Consider the following 17,720-nt stretch of genomic DNA (forward strand, 5'->3'; position numbering starts at 1 on the left):
CGGAGCGTTGCGGTCACGTGACGAGCGTGACCAATCAGCGCCGGCTTTGTATCCGCGTTCGGCCGGGACGCCGGCGGCGGGCGGGGCTCCGGGCCGGGAGGGCGGGAGAGGCGGGCGTATCGGTGGCGGCGGCAGCGGGACGGGCAGGTGAGGCGGCGCCGCGGGGCCGGCGAGGTGGGCGGGCGGATCGTCTGCCTCGGTGGGCAGGCAGGGCGGACCGATCGGGCGGCGGGTGAGGCCGGTGAGGCGGGCCGAGCGGCGTGCGGACCGGGCGGCCGGGCCGAGCGGCGGCGGGTGGGGCCGCAGGCTCGTGGCGGCAGGGCGCAGGAGCGCTCCGCGGTGGCGGGACGCGAGGGACCCCGGGGGACAGTAGGGACCCCCGGCCGCCCCGTGCTCTCCCCCGGTCCCCGGTTCCTCGCTGCGGGGGTACTGTCCGCCGTCGACTTCCCGGGCAGCTAGCGTCCTGGCCCCCCCGAGCAGCCCGAAGCGGGCTACGACCCCCTCGCTCTGGTTCCCTCCTTCTTAAAAATGACCGCGCACGCCGCGGACCTTCGCCTCCGCTCCGTATCTTGGAGCTCTGATCTCCTCCCGCCCCGTCCCCCGCCGTCTTTTCTTTGTAGTAATGGACTTTGTTTTGCTTATTTAGCACGTTTTTAGTTGAGCGCCTGCCATGTGCTGGGCGGCTCTGGGATGCAGTGGCGGGGCGAGATATAGGGGTCTTTCTTCCGAGTTTACAGTCTGTAGGGAGGTAGGAGGGGCTCACACGAGCTCCCGTCGAGTTGCGTATTTAAGCAAATGAAGAATTACAGCTGTGAAGTGATAACAGCGCTCAGGGATAACTGAGTATGTAAATAAGGAGATCTTGCCTTAAGTTAGGTGAGAAAGGCATTTCTTTTTCTTTTTAAAAAATATTTATTTATTTGGCTGCACCAGGTCTTAGTTGTAGCTTGGGGCATCTAGTTCCTGACCAGGGATCTCACCCGTGCCCCCTACTTTGGGAGCGCAGAGTCTCAGCCTCTGGACCTCACCACTCCCCCAACCCCCGCCTCCCCCAGGGAAGTACCCAGAAAGGCATTTCTGATGAACTGACTGAAAGCTTGGTCTGAGATCTGATGCCGTTATGCAAACAAGGGAAGGAGATGCTCCAGGACAAGGGAATTGAGGGGGTACAAAGACGCTTACTCCTTGGAAGGAAAGTTATGACCAACCTAGATAGCATATTGAGAAGCAGAGACATTACTTTGCCAACAAAGGTCCGTCTAGTCAAGGCTATGGTTTTTCCAGTAGTCATGTATGGATGTGAGAGTTGGACTGTGAAGAGAGCTGAGCGCCGAAGAATTGATGCTTTTGAACTGTGGTGTTGGAGAAGACTCTTGAGAGTCCCTTGGACTGCAAGGAGATCCAACCAGTCCATTCTAAAGGAGATCAGTCCTGGGTGTTCTTTGGAAGGAATGATGCTAAAGCTGAAACTCCAGTACTTTGGCCACCTCATGCGAAGAGTTGACTGGGAAATGCTGGGAGGAGGTGCTGGGAAAGATTGAAGGCAGGAGGAGAAGGGGACGACAGAGGATGAGATGGCTGGATGGCATCACTGACTCGATGGACATGAGTTTGGGTGAACTCCGGGAGATGGTGATGGACAGGGAGGCCTGGCGTGCTGCGATTCATGGGGTCACGAAGAGTCGGACAGGACTGAGCGACTGAACTGAAGGACCATATGACAGGAGGAAGCAGGGGCAGCACAAAGGCTGAAGAATATATCTGAGGGGATTGAGCTAAGGGACAAGGGTGGACTGTGGGCGATGACACTGGAACCAGAGCAACAGGGCCTTAGCCACCACGGAGGAGTTTCATTCTTGCCCCAAACAAACGTTTCAAGCAGGAGGGAGTGGAGATCAGCTTTGCATTTACAAAACGTCCCCCGGCAGGGGGTGCCAGAGGTTAGGGTAGACCAGTTAGACTACTGCATTACACCAGGCCATAATTATTGGAACTTGAAGGGTAATGGAGAGAAGGAGAGAAGGATAGGGTAATAGTATTATTTTTCACACAGGAGAAATGCTTTTTATCAAATTTTGAGTTGCATCTAACAAGTCTCAAAAGTAGATTGCCATTGATTGTGATCCCACATTTAATCCTGAACTGTATCACTGAATCCCACACATCTAAGCTCCACCCCTCCACAAGTATAATTGTTGTAGCACATTATGTTAGTTTTAGGTGTACAACATAATGATTTGGTATTTATTATACATTGCAAAATGATCACAATAAGTCTAGTTACCACTCGTCATCATAGTGACAAAAACTTTTTGCCTTGTCATGAGAACTTTAAAAAAAATATATTTTTATGTATTTGGCTATGCTGGGTCTTAGTTGCATCACATGGGATCTAGTTTCTGACCAGGGATCGAACCTGGGCCCCTGCATTGGGAGTGTGGAGTCTTAGTCACTAGACCACCAGGGAAGTCCTGTGATGAAAACTTTTAAGTTTATTTTCTTGGCAACTTTCAGATTTGAAATACAGTACTGACTATAGTGACCACAATGTATATTACATTCTGTGTGTGTGTGCTAAGTCGCTTCGGTCGTGTCTGACTCTTACGCAACTGTAGCGCATAGACTGTACATGAACTGTAGCTCCATGGACTGTAGCCCACTTGTCTCCTCTGTTCATGGGGATTCTCCAGGCAAGAATACTGGAGTGGGTTGCCATGCCCTCCTCCAGGGGAGCTTCCTGACCCAGAGATTGAACCTACACCTCTCTCTTACATTTCCTGCATTAGCAAGCGGGTTCTTTACCACTGGTGCCACCTGGGAAGCCCCATATTACATCCTACGGTGTATTTATTTTATAACTGGAAGTTTGTACCTCTTGACCTTCATCATTTATTTTGCCTACCCCTCAACTGTCCTCCCCAAGTGAGGAGTATTTTTATTTTAGAAATTTGCCTTTGTTAGTATTTTGAAAAGAACTATTTATTTATTTGGCTGCCCCAGGTCTTAGTTGTGGTATATGGGATCCAGTTCCCCAACCAAGGACGGAACCTGGGTCCCCTGCATTGAGTCTTAACTCACCTACTTCGAGGTGGTTATAGACATGTAAGCGGGTGATTGCCTGAGAAAGGTGTACAGAGTGAGGCAGGCTCCAAAACTCAGCAGAGGGTGAGGCCCCTGTAGCGAAAGGGACCGGCCTCTGGTTATAGCAGAAAAGGGTGCAGATGTGTGGCTGCTTCCTGGAAGCTGAGGGTGTTTCCTTTGATGCCTCCTGTGTTCTTTGTGTAGGAGGAAGTAAGGCAGTTGGTTGGGAGAGGAGTTCTAAAGTTTTAAGATGATCTTTGTGAGGAAAATGAGTTGATCAGGACACAGTAGGACTGCTAAACAGTGTGGGGTCCCCATGAGGCTTGGGACTTTGAGCGTGCTGTTGACTGGAGCACTGTTCACTGGAAACATTGCCACCACTGCCATCTGTCCGCTGGGCTCCCGTGGGGGCCTTCTAACTTGCTTCTCTGCTCCCTTTGTCCATGCCCCCTCTTCTCAGTGGCTCAGACGGTAAAGTGTCTGCCTGCAATGCAGGAGACCCCGGTTCAATCCCTGGGTTGGGAAGATCTCCTGGAGAAGAAAATGGCAGCCCACTCCAATATTCTTGCCTGGAAAATCCCATGGACAGAGGAGCTACAGTCCATGGGGTTGCAAAGAGTCGGACATTACTGAGCGACTTCACTTTCACTTTCCTCTTCCCAACCCACCTTTCCTTACAAAGCACCAAGAGTTATTTTGTACGAGTATAAATCGGATTATGTTCCTTCCCTGTCCTGAACCCTGCAGTGACTTCCTAGCACACTGAGAATAATGCAACCCAGGCCTTGACCTTGCCTTGACCTTGTGTCATGTGAACTGGCTTCACTTCCTTCCACTCTCCAGTCTAGCCGCGCTGAGCCTTACTGCTTCCTGAGCGAGTCAGGCACAGTCCCATCTGGCAGTCTTTGCTCTTACTGTTCTTTCAGTCTGCAATATTCTTTCTCACATCTTTCCCTTGTCTGCTTGTTCTCATTTCTGCCTTCAGGTCTTTGCTCAAATATTGCTTTTGAGATAGGCCTTGCCGGACAACCCTGTCTCAAATAGGCCTAGGTCACCTCAGCCCCAAATGCCAATTTCACTTTTCTCGGTACCTCTAATCACTCTCTCAACTAGATGTAAGCACCACGAGGGCAGGGATTTAATTTTGTAACCTGGTATGTATTTCCAGCACCCGTAACTGCCCAGAACACAGTAGGCACTCAGTAAATACGTTTTGAATGAATGAATGAGCAAACGGATGTCTTTCCTACCTGTGCTCTCCCTAAAATGTTAGATTCCGGAGGGGAGAGACTTCGTCCTTATTTTTCTTCACCTGATTCTCCACTGCCTAGTGACACAGATCAGAGCGTGTGGCTTTGTTGTTCACTGAATGAAGGGTCATGGCTGTCTGATGGAACCCGCCTGCTCTGCCGTGTGACTGTCTCTCCTGGATGCCTGGTGGCCCCTCCCATTGCTAGATTTCCTGGACACCTTCTCAGACTTTTCATTACCCGGTGGGGCCTGTTGACCCTGCCTCTGCCTCCAGCCTCCCATCTCTACTGACACAGCCTGGGTGCAGGCCCCAGCGGTTCTCAGACAACACAATAACCTTACTGGTGCCTCTGCTTCCAGGACATTTGCTCTTGCCTCTGTTGCCTGGAAGATCTGTCTTAAGACAAAAGCACACAGAAAAAATTATGGTACCTATAAGACAACTGAAAATGTGAACACTGGATATTTACTATTTAAGGAATTTGCACATGCAAACATATGAATGTATGTAAATACACGACTACTAACTGCAAGGAGATCCAGCCAGTCCATTCTGAAGGAGATCAGCCTTGGGATTTCTTTGGAAGGAATGATGCTAAAGCTGAAACTCCAGTACTTTGGCCACCTCATGCGAAGAGTTGACTCATTGGAAAAGACTCTGATGCTGGGGGGGATTGGGGCAGGAGGAGAAGGGGACGCCAGAGGATGAGATGGCTGGATGGCATCACTGACTCGATGGATGTGAGTCTGAGTGAACTCCGGGAGTTGGTGATGGACAGGGAGGCCTGGCGTGCTGCGATTCATGGGGTCGCAAAGAGTCGGACACGACTGAGTGACTGAACTGAACTGATAGTATATAAATAAGTATATTTAATACATTAATATATAAATATGTATAATACCTATAAGTGAGGTGAAAGTCGCTCAGTCGTGTCTGACTCTCTGCGACCCCATGGACTATATAGTCCATGGAATTCTCGAGGCCAGAATACTGGAGTGGGTAGCCTTTCCCTTCTCCAGGGGATCTTCCCAACCCAGGGTTTGAACCGAGGTCTCCCGCATTGCAGACAGATTCTCTACTAGCTGAGCCACAAGGGAAGCCCGTATAAATACCTATAGTTTTCAAATATTTATATGGGTTGTGTTACTAGGAATGATATCATGACTGGGAATATCATGTTTTGAGAATTACAAATCGGTAGGGGAAATGGATGGGGTGTGGATGGGTTGTGACTGGTTGTGGGTTTATGGCTGTTGGAGCTGAGTGATGGGCACATAGCAGCTCATATTATTAACTTTGTTTTTTTCCCTGTGTTCAAAATCAGCTGGGGTAAAAGTTGAAAAAAGAAATGCAAGTGTGATGATATCTGTCCGCTTGAGAATCTGCCCTGACTACTTAGGCCAGGGTCCAAACTCAGGTGGTCCACCTGGTTTTCAGACCTGGTCCTGATACCACGTCAAACCTGTGTTCTTTTGTCTTCTCCTGCCCTGTGTCCAGCTCCATGCGGTCCCTGGGTTCACCGAGCTCCTTCACGTCTCTGCTTTGTGTGTGCTGCTCCTCAGCCTGGAGCTGCCCCCAACCCCCACCCCCACCCCCACCCCTTGTTCTTTGGCTTTTCCTGCCCTTCTGTACCTAGGTCAGGTGTGACCCTCCCCAGAGAGCCTCCCTGGGGGCAGTGGAGGGAAGCACGGCTCCCATTATTGTAACTGCCTCCCTCTGCTAGACTCTCAGGTCTTTGAAGACAGGCACGGGCTGTGTCTGTACAAGTGGTTGCTGCTAAGTCACTTCAGTCGTGTCCGACTCTGTGCGACCCCATAGACGGCAGCCCACTAGGCTCCTCTGTCCCTGGGATTCTCCAGGCAAGAATACTGGAGTGGGTTGCCATTTCCTTCTCCAATGCATGAAAGTGAAAAGTGAAAGTGAAGTCACTCAGTACAAGTGATTGGCACCCCATAAATGATGATGCAATAAGTGGTTATTCATCTTTGAACTCCCAGCACCCAGCATGGTGCTTAGGCCGCGCTCGATAAGTTTTCACTGGGGCGATGTTTGTTGAGTGGGAAGTGCTGTGTGTTGCAGCTGTAGGAAGCTGGGCTAGGTATGCCAGCCCACCCCTTGTGGTAGGGCTGCAAGCTGCTAGCAGAAATGGCTGGCAGAGTGTGAGGAGGAGCTGGGGAATCACCGGGTTGTTTTCTCCTGGCTCTTGTTTCTTCTTTGCAGGCATGGGTTGGAAGTGGAGCCTCTCCCCGGACCTGCTGACAGCCAGCATCATGCAGTTGCTAACTGCTCTTCTCTCACCCGTTGATGCCTCCCAGGAAGAAGCGCCACCAAGCTGCCCAGAAACCCCAGCTGCTATTCCACCAACAACCACTGGAGGCCCCCAAACACCGCTGTCGATCTCCCCAGCTTCCCGTGGTCACCCACACTAGACAGGTGCCCAGCAAGCCTGTGGACCACAACACCATCACTTCCTGGGTAGAGTTCCTGCCTTGATTTCTGCTCTGCCAGGCTTCTCAGAGTGCATACTCTGCCCCATGACCTCACGGGCTCAGGGACAAGGAGGCGGTGCTCACTTTCCCTCCGTCCTCAGCCGTCTTCTTTGCTGTATCTTTTTGCCTAAGTTCAGGCTGGGGCGTGGGTGGACTGGAATTGGAGTCTTTCCCCCACCAGTTCCCCTGAAAGAGTTCAGTATAAAAGTATCCGGTAGCCAGGTGAGAAAGCCAGATAAATGGCAGAATGAGTGAAAAATGAGATTGTTTCCTGAGCTTCACGTGAGAGGTGGAATTTTTAGCTAAGTACTCTATTTACTGTTTTTTGGGGGGTTTTTAATGTGGACCATTTTTAAACTCTTTATTGAATTTGTTCCAACATTTTTTCTATTTTATGCTTTGGTTTTTTTTGGCTGGAAGGCCCATGAGATCTTAACTCCTCAACCAGGGGTGGAATGCAACCTCCTGCATTGGAAATGGAGAGTCCCAACTGATGGACTACCAGGGAAGTCCCTCTGTTTACTGTTTAATGGACCAAACAGTGAAGAAAAACTCTCAGAAATGGCATGTGTTCTGTCTTGACAGTTTATAAGTCCCGGGAAGAGAACACAGCTATGGGGTATCAGAAAGTGGTGTAGCAGAAGAGCCAGACAAAAGCCTGAGCTCTGCCCCAGAGCGCCTGACAGATGTGGTCCAGGAGTGCTGGGGAGAACCGGACCCCTGGCTTCAGGAGTGGGGAGGAAGCGTAGATGTTACAGCGCTGTTGGTGGGAGGAGGCATGAGCACGTGGATGCGTACGGAGTGCTCCCCACGCACCAGGCCCTGCTCGCTGCTCTCCATGCCTGATCTCACTCACTGATCTGCCTTCAGCCCTTTCTTCCTACACTGGGGTCCTCTAGGTGCCAGGCGCCCTGCTAGGTGCTGGGCATCAGTGGTGAAGACGACAGCTGGGCCCGCCCTCAGAAGTGAAAGGGAGATGGTTATGTGTGTTGCAGCCGTAGGGTGTGATGAAGCCAGGGAGGCTGAGTAACTTGCCCAAAGCCCGCATCCCTTCCTATGGTTATCCAGTAAGACAGACAGCGGTTGTTTTTTTTTGGCCGTGCTGGGTATTTGCCGCTACACTTAGGCTTTCTCTAGTTGCAGCGAGCAGGGGCTGCTCTCCATTGTAGTGCACAGGCTTCTCACTGCAGCGACTTCTCTTGTTGTGGAGCACGGGCTCTAGGCGCTCAAACTTCAGCAGTTGTGGCTCCTGGGTTCTAGAGCTGGACTCGGTAGTTGTGGTGCATGGATTTAGTTGCCCTACAGCATGCGGGATCTTCTCATACCAGGGATCGAACCCATGTCCCCTGCGTTGGCAGGCAGATTCTTATTCACTGTGCCACCAGGGAAGTCCCTAAGGCAGCTGTTTTAAGTCCATTGCTGTTGTGGGCCCCCATTTAGGATTCTGGTCATCTGATGCAGTTTCCTTAGGTTTGTGTCTGGGAGTTAGCGTGCTTCACTTTTATTTCTTTCTTTTGGAATCCTTAGGTATCACCTCAGTTTGATACAACAGCAGAAAGCTGGTCCCCAGGCAAGCAGAAGCATCGTCATCGAAACCATGCAAGGCGTTCAAGTCGAAAATCTACCAGCTCCAGGTTTCCATGTCTAACGTTTGAAACTCCACAGTCTTCTGCCAGTTCAGCCACACTTGGGATCCTGGCAATCAGGGATGGCCCCAGTCAACCAGAAAAGGACATTTCCGGAAGGCCCTTGGTGCCTATGCTCAGCCCCCAGAGCTGCAGGGAGCTGTCGACACACACATTTCCAGACTTCCCATGTGCGTTCATTCCCCCGGACATCCAGACCCCAGAATCCCTGGGGCAGGGAGAGCCCATTCCCTCTGAACTGAGGGAAAACAGCCTTCCCAGCTGTTCCCTTCACATGAGCACGCCCAAGAGCCCAGAGCCTGGGCCTGTTCTGGTTACAGACACCCCAGAGGAGAAGTACGGGATAAAGGTCACGTGGAGGAGACGACGACACCTGTTTGCGTACCTCAGGGAGAGGGGAAAGCTGAGCAGAAGCCAGTTCCTTGTGAAAGACTGACTGATTTCCCAGACATCCGTGGTCTCAAGAAATTGATCGCTGGAGTCAAAAGGGAATTGAATTCCCAGATTTGCTTTTTAAAATATCTTTTAGTATCGTAAACAGTTGACTTCATATTTTTAGTGTATTAACTGTTTAACAAATTTTAAATATAACTGTTTAGAATGTCTGTAAATAAATGGCTGCAGAGTTTTTAGAGAACCCTGCTTCTGACCTACACTAATGTAGCAATACTGCCTCCCTCTCCCCCCATAAATGGTCATTCTTAATTGTTCCCTTTACCCACTATCTATTCATTCTTTTAATCACCTCATTCAAAGTAATTCAGTCCACATGTTTGAGGACCAACTCAGTGACTGCTTCCTTTTTGACCCAGTACATGGAAAAACTTGAAGCAGACTGTGACTTTTCCTAGTTGAGCTGCTGTCCCTGCAGTCTTGGCTCACCTGAGCGGGCAGGGTGAAGAGAGAGCAGCAAGCATGTTGTAATAAATATGGTGAAGGGGGGTTGCCAGGGAGATAAAGGGGACATGATTAAGTTACTTAGGGTTGCTATGTTTTGATTTTTTTTGTTTCCAGTTGAAATAACCTGCAAATATTAACTAGGGTGGGAAAATGATTTCTTGTCCTGTTTAAAATGTATGTAAATAAATCTGTAATCTTTTCAAATACTACTTCTTACTGTAATTAATGCAGAGGGACTGTCCAGTCAACAAAATATCTTACTTTTCTTTCCACCCATACAAGTAGCTTCTCATTCAACTCCATTCCCTTAGCCTTCAGAACGTAGTCTGTGTCAGGTCCAGCCAGAGCAAGACAAGCAGGGATTATTTTCAATGTGGGGATTTGAAGCACAGATAATGAACCGGGTTTAGGGACACAGAGAGTGGAGGCTGGCCGGCGAGCACAGAGCTCGGCTCTCCTAGCTTGTGCCACGTTTTCTGCGTTTTAAAGACTCAAAACGTGGACGTCACACTAGCTTCGAAATCGAACGCCGTAAAGTCAACATGCGATGAATTTTGACAGGATGTTCTGTAGGGACCGTAAAACTGCGAATAAGTTGGGGACAAGATTTACTGGATCCGACAGCGGATCTCATTACGGGATACGGACGTTAGAAGACGGCCGGCAGGCAGTCAAGGGCGGGAGATGGAAAAGACCCTCAGGCAAGCGTGCAAACCAAGTTCGTGGACGCCCAAAGTCTGGGCAGGACTAGGGCAGGCAGAAGGCGTCCTGCGGGTAGGGGGCGCGGCCGCTCATGGATGGGAAGGACTGCTGGGTTGGCAAGTGTGGTTCCGGGAATGTCTCGGGGTCGGAAGGGCGGCCCCCCAGGAAGCGCCCTGGGTGGTCTCTGAGTACTGACCGCCGCGGGGCTGGCTGCAGGGGAGCGCGGGCAGCCGGGGCGCCCGGCCGCAACTGGGGTGTGGACCTCGGCTCCAATCCAGCGGCGCTTAGCAACCCGCCCTTAGCAACCCTCCAGCGGCGTCGCCGCCCCTAGAAACCCACACGCGGGGGCGGTGGGAGCGGCGGGCGAGCGGACCAATGGGCGCGGAGCGTCGGGCGTGCGGTGGCCAATTGGCGCAGAGCGGCGGGCGCGCGGACCAATGGGCGGTGGTGACAGTGTGGGGTGCGGTTGCGGGGCGGGGCGGCTGCGCCAGGCTGGCCAGGAGCTGCCGCGGGTGTGGACGCGGTCGGTGTTCGCGGGGCTGCAGGATGGAGTCGTCGCTCCGCCTCCCGGACCCCTGCGGGGACAGGTCAGGAGCGATGGCGGCGGGCGGAGACCCAAGAGGGCCGTGGAGGTCTGGGCTGGGCGCCCAGGGGAGTGGGGGGCGGGTGGGCCGGGGGGCGCGGGGCCCCCACGCCGAGGGCCAGTTCGTGTCCAGTCGCGCCGGGACCCGCGGAGTCGGTCCGGCCTCGTCAGAACGCGTCAGTCAGGGGGTGCTCGGCCTGGGCCGGGGGTGCGGGGTGGTTCTGGGGGCCAGCAGTTGAGGAGGAGGCGGCATCCCGGCCCAGGGCGGGCTCTCCGGGTAGTCAGCGCAGGCCGGGCCAGGCGCAGGCGGGGTGGCTTCGCCTGGGCCCGCGCCCGCCTGCTGCCCTGTACCGCCCGGCGTGCGCCCGGAGCCGGGCCGACCCTGCCCTGGGTCAGCAGCTGAAACCACTCAAAAGCTGGTCGCCCTAGAGGCGTTGGTGCCGACAACACCCGTTTTTCTGTTTCATCGGGTTTTATTGACGTGAGAGCAGCCCTCTGTGAAGTTGGTTCACTGCTTTTTGGTTTCTTAAGTCGAGAGAAGAACCGATATTTACAAGTATAAATATGGACGCGCAAGGCGGAGATCCAGTTAAAATTCAGCAGCATCCGTTGAATTCGGGTGGTGCTCGCTCTGCCATGGCTGTCCGGTCAATCTTAAGTGAACGGATTTAAGGCAGTAAATTTCCCAGCTACCAGATGTTTGGTGTGACTCATGATTTTGGGGAAAAAGAAATGGAATTGACTTTGAGAGACCAAGAGGCAAAATGGTTTTTAATTCTTTGGACCTGAAGTTTCAAGGGATAATTGTCAAGTTTGTCCCTCTTTGTCTTCCCAGAGAAACCAGCTCTTTAATCTGAAAATTGACTTCAAAGAGGAATGTGTGAGTCACCAAATGTTTCTCCTGCCGTATGTTCTGTCATTGGTTAACTGACTTGTTGCCTAGAGGGGAGCGGAATGAAAGTCTCTTGCTTTTTTTGGCTTCACGTTGTATGTTTTGGATGTTTTTGATGAGATACATGGATAGAGTTTTCGGTATGAGTACTTTTCAGTGTGAAGGATAACATCTGACTTTTTAAAGTTTCCTGTGACTTTTTTTTTCCTTTTTCTTCTTTTGAGTGGTGAGACCGTTTCCCCAGAGTTATTTTCAACAAAGTAGAAAAATTATGAGCAAATACACAGAACATTTTTCCTGTATCTGAACTATTTAGTGGAAACTGGAGATGGAATTAGAAACAGCACTCTGAGCCCCTTGGCTGAGCTAGGCGCTTGTGTTGTAGATTCCCCTGGAGATGACAGCATTGCTTGGCCGGTGCTGGAACCTGAGCCTCCCTGGCTCTGTGTTCCTGATACAGGATTGAAGATATGGTGGGCGAGGCTGCTCCGCGTGATGCGACCTGGTGACCCAGAGCTGACTACGGAAGTCCTGGTCTCTGGTTTGTCCATATGCCATGGTTTTTCTTCAGAAATGCAGCCAGTAGGGGTGGCTGGGGGTTATGTCTTGGCCAGGCTTGCTATCCTCTTTCACCTTCTCTCTTTTTCAGATGGTTCATCAGATGAGCTAATTGTTGGTAAACAGACTTCGCCAGTGCTTGAATATGCTTAGATTAACTAATGCAAGACTACAGTGTATCTGGACATTATCAAGAGCTATAGTAAAAGCCTACTGACATCCATCGTGCATGTATTTCTCCAAATATGAAGACTTCATAGAGACCTAGGAAAGCAAGAATAACCCCTGTAATACATTTCCTTTCCAAGCAAAGAGACTCAGACATTCTTTGGAATAGTTTTCATTTCCAGCTTCTCTTATTCTTTCCTGTGGAAACTGTGCTGTTTCCCCTGCCTTTGTACCCACTGAAAGAAAAAGTTAACATCTCTTCTTACCAAGAGGGAAAGTGTGCTTGAGTTGCTCAGAGGAAGAGTGGAAGCTGTCTTCCTCCATGTTAGAGGATTTGAGGACTGGACGTGTGTGTGCGTGTGTGTTTCTCAGTCACGTCCAACTCTTTTCGACCTCATTAACTATAGCCCACCAGGCTCCTCTGTCCATGGATTTCCCAGGCAAGAATATTGGAGTGGGTTGCCATTCCCTTCTCCAGGGGATCTCCCTCACCCAGGGATTGAACCTGGGTCTGAGGCCTGGAAGGGGCCTTGATAATTCCCTTAGGTTATGTTGAGTACAGTTAACAGTGAAATTGCTAAGGCTTCTTTCAAACTGAGACTTCCTGTGGTCTGCTCTCCTTTATTTCCTCTGAGCCAGTTCCTTAGGAAGATGCTCTTTGTATTAAGTCTGTGCCGCCTCGCCAGACGTTCTTGTGCTTAGTAAGGCCTACAGCATTGTCCTGGCTTGGTTAGAGCTTGACTCCACTGATGCTTGAGAAGAGACACCCTGTCCACGAGCTGGTGGATGTGCTGTGTTTGTTGACTCTCAGCACTCGTCCTGAGTCTTGAGAATGAGGATTGTCATCGCTGACCCTTGCCTTAGGACCGCTGTGGCAGCACTCATGGTTAGCAGGAAGGATCTCTGGGATAAAGGGATGGTGTCTAGGGGTCACTGGGACCTCCGGGAGACCCCTGTTCTGAAGGTGATGAGAGTACTGCCCTGTGTTTATCAGGTGGTCCTTTCTGCTTTACCACCAGGCACTGAGGTGGGGCGAGTGCTGGAGGCTCCCAGTGGGTTCCTGACTCCAGTCCCAGCTTCCTCACTGCCTCTCAGTGCCACCTGGAGCCCCTCAGCTACTTGTCTGGCTTCAGTTTTCTCCTCCGGAATAACAGGGTTTCTTTGGATTCCCTTAATGATTTATACCGAATTAATAAAATAACATATTTCAACAACAAATTTTGAAAGGTACAAAACTATATTCTCTGAAAAGTATGTCTTCTCGTTGTCTCTCATGTCACTCAGTTTGCTCATTGGTAGGTTTCTTAGGGGGATCTTCTAAAGATTTTCTGTATATTAAATAATGTCATCTTTTCCTTTCCTATTCTTTATTTATGTTTTATTTTTGTAAACAAGTGAGTATGTCAGAATTTTCACGTTGCTTGTCACAGTGCTGATTTCCGTGATTCTGATTTGATAGAACTCAGCTGAGGCACAGGTATGTTAGTTCTTAACAAATATCCGGGCATCATTCTGTGACCCATACATTGAAAAATACCGTTTTGAATTCATGGCATGTTGATTTTTTTTGTTTGTTTGTGCTACTTTTAAAAAGTTTGGATTTTTTTTTTTCTGCTACTTAAATTTTCTTTTTTTTAAATTTTTGGTTGAACCATGCAGAATATGGGATCTTAGTTCCCTGACCAGTGATTGAACCCATGCCCCTCTTCATTGGAAGCACCGTCTTAACCACTGGACCACCAAGGAAGTCCCTCATTTACTGTTCTTAAAATGTGATGATTTTAGTTTTAGGGTGGGATACGATAGTCTAATTCTCTTGAAGAGATCTCTAGTCTTTCCTATTCTGTTGTTTTCCTCTATTTCTTTGCATTGATCGCTGAGGAAGGCTTTCTTACCTCTCCTTGCTATTCTTTGGAACTCTGCATTCAAATGGGAATATCTTTCCTTTTCTCCATTGCTTTTCGCTTCTCTTCTTTTCACAGCTATTTGCAAGGCCTCCTCAGACAGCCATTTTGCTTATTTGCATTTCTTTTCCAAGGGGATTGTTTTGATCCCTGTCTTTCGTACAATGTCACTAACCTTCGTCCATAGTTCATCAGGCAATCTGTCTATCAGATCTAGTCCCTTAAATCTATTTGTCACTCTAGTGGTTTTCCCTACTTTCTTCAATTTAAGTCTGAATTTGGCAATAAGGAGTTCATGATCTGAGCCACAGTCAGCTCCCGGTCTTGTTTTTGCTGACTGTATAGAGCTTCTCCATCTTTGGCTGCAAAAATATAATCAATCTGATTTTGGTGTTGACCATCTGGTGATGTCCATGTGTAGAGTCTTCTCTTGTGTTGTTGGAAGAGGGTGTTTGCTATGACCAGTGTGTTCTCTTGGCAAAACTCTATTAGCCTTTGCCCTGATTCATTCCGTATCCCAAGGCCAATCCAGGTGTTTTTTGACTTCCTACTTTTGCATTCCAGTCCCCTATAATGAAAAGGACATCTTTTTGGGTGTTAGTTCTAAAAGGTCTTGTAGGTCTTTATAGAACCATTCAACTTCAGCTTCTTCAGCGTTACTGGTTGGAGCATAGGCTTGGATTACCATGATATTGAATGGTTTGCCTTGGAAACGAACAGAGATCATTCTGTCGTTTTTGAGATTGCATCCAAGTACTGCATTTCAGACTCTCTTGTTGACCATGAGGGCTACTCCATTTCTTCTGAGGGATTCCTGCCCACAGTAGTAGATATAATGGGCATCTGAGTTAAATACACCCATTCCAATCTATTTTAGTTCGCTGATTCCTAGAATGTCGATGTTCACTCTTGCCATCTCCTGTTTGACCACTTCCAATTTGCCTTGATTCATGGACCTAACATTCCAGGTTCCTATGCAATATTGCTCTTTACAGCATCGGACCTTGCTTCTATCACTAATCACATCCACAACTGGGTATTGTTTTTGCTTTGGCTCCTTCCCTTCATTCTTTCTGGAGTTATTTCTCCACTGATCTCCTGTAGCATATTGGGCACCTACCGACCTGGGGAGTTCCTCTTTCAGTATCCTATCATTTTGCCTTTTCATACTGTTCATGGGGTTCTCAAGGCAAGAATACTGAAGTGGTTTGGCATTCCCTTCTCCAGTGGACCACATTCTGTCAGACCTCTCCACCATGACCCGCCCGTCTTGGGTGGCCCCACACGGCATGGCTTAGTTTCATTGAAGGGAACATTTCATGCAAAGATGGGGTCAATAAAGGACAGAAATGGTATGGACCTAACAGAAGCAGAAGATATTAAGAAGAGATGGCAAGAATACGCAGAAGAACTGTACAAAAAAGATGTTCACGACCCAGATAATCACGATGGTGTGATCATTCACCTAAGCCAGACATGCTGGAATGTGAAGTCAAGTGGGCCTTAGAAAGCATCACTACGAACAAAGCTAGTTGAGGTGATGGAATTCCAGTTGAGCTATTCCAAATCCTGAAAGATGATGCTGTGAAAGTGCTGCACTCAATATGCCAGCAAATTTGGAAAACTTAGCAGTGGCCACAGGACTGGAAAAGGTCAGTTTTCATTCCAATCCCAAAGAAAGGCAATGCCAAAGAATGCTCAAACTACCACACAATTGCACTCATCTCACATGCTAGTAAAGTAATGCTCAAAATTCTCCAAGCCAGGCTTCAGCAATACGTGAACCGTGAACTTCCAGATGTTCAAGCTGGTTTTAGAAAAGGCAGAGGAACCAGAGATCAAATTGCCAACATCTGCTGGATCATTGAAAAACCAAGAGAATTCCAGAAAAACATGTATTTCTGATTTATTGACTATGCCAAAGCCTTTGACTGTGTGGATCACAATAAACTGGAAAATTCTGAAAGAGATGGGAATCCCAGACCACCTGACCTGCCTCTTGAGAAACCTATATGCAGGTCAGGAAGCAACAGTTAGAACTGGACATGGAACAACAGACTGGTTCAAAATAGGAAAAGGAGTACATCAAGGCTGTATATTGTCACCCTGCTTATTTAACTTCTGTGCAGAGTACATCATGAGAACCGCTGGGCTGGAGGAAGCACAAGCTGGAATCAGATTGCCGGGAGAAATATCAATAACCTCAGATATGCAGATGACACTACCCTTATGGCAGAAAGTGAAGAGGAACTAAAAAGCCTCTTGATGAAAGTGAAAGTGGAGGGTGAAAACGTTGGTTTAAAGCTGAACATTCAGAAAACGAAGATCATGGCATCTGGTCCCATCACTTCATGGGAAATAGATGGGGAAACAGTGTCAGACTTTATTTTTTTGGGGCTCCATCACTGCAGATGGTGACTGCAGCCATGAAATTAAAAGACGCTTACTCCTTGGAAGGAAAGTTATGACCAACCTAGATAGCATATTCAAAAGCAGAGATATTACTTTGCCAACAAAGGTCCGTCTAGTCAAGGCTATGGTTTTTCCAATGGTTATGTATGGATGTGAGAGTTGGCCTGTGAAGAAAGCTGAGCGCTGAAGAATTGATGCTTTTGAACTATGGTGTTGGAGAAGACTCTTGAGAGTCCCTTGGACTGCAAGGAGATCCAACCAGTCCATCCTAAAGGAGACCAGTCCTGGGTGTTCATTGGAAGGAATGATGCTAAAGTTGAAACTCCAGTACTTTGGCCACCTCATGTGAAGAGTTGACTCATTGGAAAAGACTCTGATACTGGGAAGGATTAGGGGCAGGAGGAGAAGGGGATGACAGAGAATGAGATGGCTGGATGGCATAACCGACTCGATGGATATGAGTCTGAGTGAACTCCGGGAGTTGGTGATGGACAGGGAGGCCTGGCGTGCTGTGATTCATGGGGTCGCAAAGAGTCAGACACGACTGAGTGACTGACGATAGTCTAAACACTGATACCTACTTTGATCATGGGCAGGATATATTTTTAGAATATGAGCTATAGTGGTTGCTTCAAGCTTTTTTCCTGTGTGATTATTAACGTATAGAAAATAAGACTTGTCTGAAAAATAATTTTCAGACAAGCTTCTTGAAAAATAAATCGTTGCTTCTTAGATTTGCTGGAAGAAAAGTCCATAAATTCGTAGTTTGCCTCTGATTTTCAGTTTTAGAATGAAGCAAGTTTATAGAGGATTGATTTGTTTTCCTATTGAAATTCAGTGTAATTTTCTTACGAGAATTTGATATATCACATAAGCCAGAAGCAAAGCAGAGGGAGATGTTTTGACTGAGGAAGGCTGGTAAGCTGTGCTTTCAGAGAGGGAAGATCTGTCGAGATAAAGGAATCCATCATGATGGCTTACATTTGCGTATCCTTGCAGAGTACAGAGAGCTTTCACATAGGTGATGTCTTCTGAGCTTCACAGCTCTGCAGAAATCAGGGCTTCTGACACTGTCTTCATGTTATAGGTGGGGAGATTAAGGCTCAGAAAAGGTGCAGTACAGTCAAGTTGCA

The 17,720-nt window shown here is 48.8% G+C and overlaps 2 protein-coding genes across 4 annotated transcripts in view; both read left to right on the plus strand.

Annotated features, from left to right (window-relative positions):
- Positions 1 to 83: 83 nt before the first annotated feature.
- Positions 84 to 9,577, plus strand: RHNO1 (RAD9-HUS1-RAD1 interacting nuclear orphan 1). Of its 2 annotated transcripts, none has more exons than XM_025283036.3 (3): positions 84 to 147; positions 6,554 to 6,808; positions 8,350 to 9,577. In XM_025283036.3, exons 2-3 carry the CDS (start codon positions 6,638 to 6,640, stop codon positions 8,902 to 8,904), a joined length of 726 nt encoding a protein of 241 aa, XP_025138821.1. In that variant the 5' UTR covers positions 84 to 147; positions 6,554 to 6,637; the 3' UTR covers positions 8,905 to 9,577. The 2 variants fall into 2 exon arrangements, with proteins under 2 accessions (XP_025138821.1, XP_044796906.1); XM_044940971.2 differs by lacking the exon at positions 84 to 147 and adding an exon at positions 854 to 876 and having other exon boundaries at positions 6,554 to 6,766.
- An 853-nt stretch (positions 9,578 to 10,430) lies between these two features.
- The window catches only part of TULP3 (TUB like protein 3), a 30,343-nt gene continuing 23,053 nt past the window's right edge, over positions 10,431 to 17,720 (plus strand). Inside the window, exon 1 of one of the 2 annotated variants that reach the window (XM_044940970.2) lies at positions 10,431 to 10,702. In XM_044940970.2, the coding sequence (XP_044796905.2) occupies positions 10,446 to 10,702 (257 nt within the window). In that variant the 5' untranslated portion in view covers positions 10,431 to 10,445. The remainder of the gene's footprint in view (positions 10,703 to 17,720) is intronic. The other variant, XM_006069022.4, reaches the window with a different exon arrangement.

The sequence above is a fragment of the Bubalus bubalis genome, chromosome 4, assembly GCF_019923935.1.
Source record: "Bubalus bubalis isolate 160015118507 breed Murrah chromosome 4, NDDB_SH_1, whole genome shotgun sequence".
In the NCBI taxonomy this organism is placed as follows: domain Eukaryota; kingdom Metazoa; phylum Chordata; class Mammalia; order Artiodactyla; family Bovidae; genus Bubalus; species Bubalus bubalis.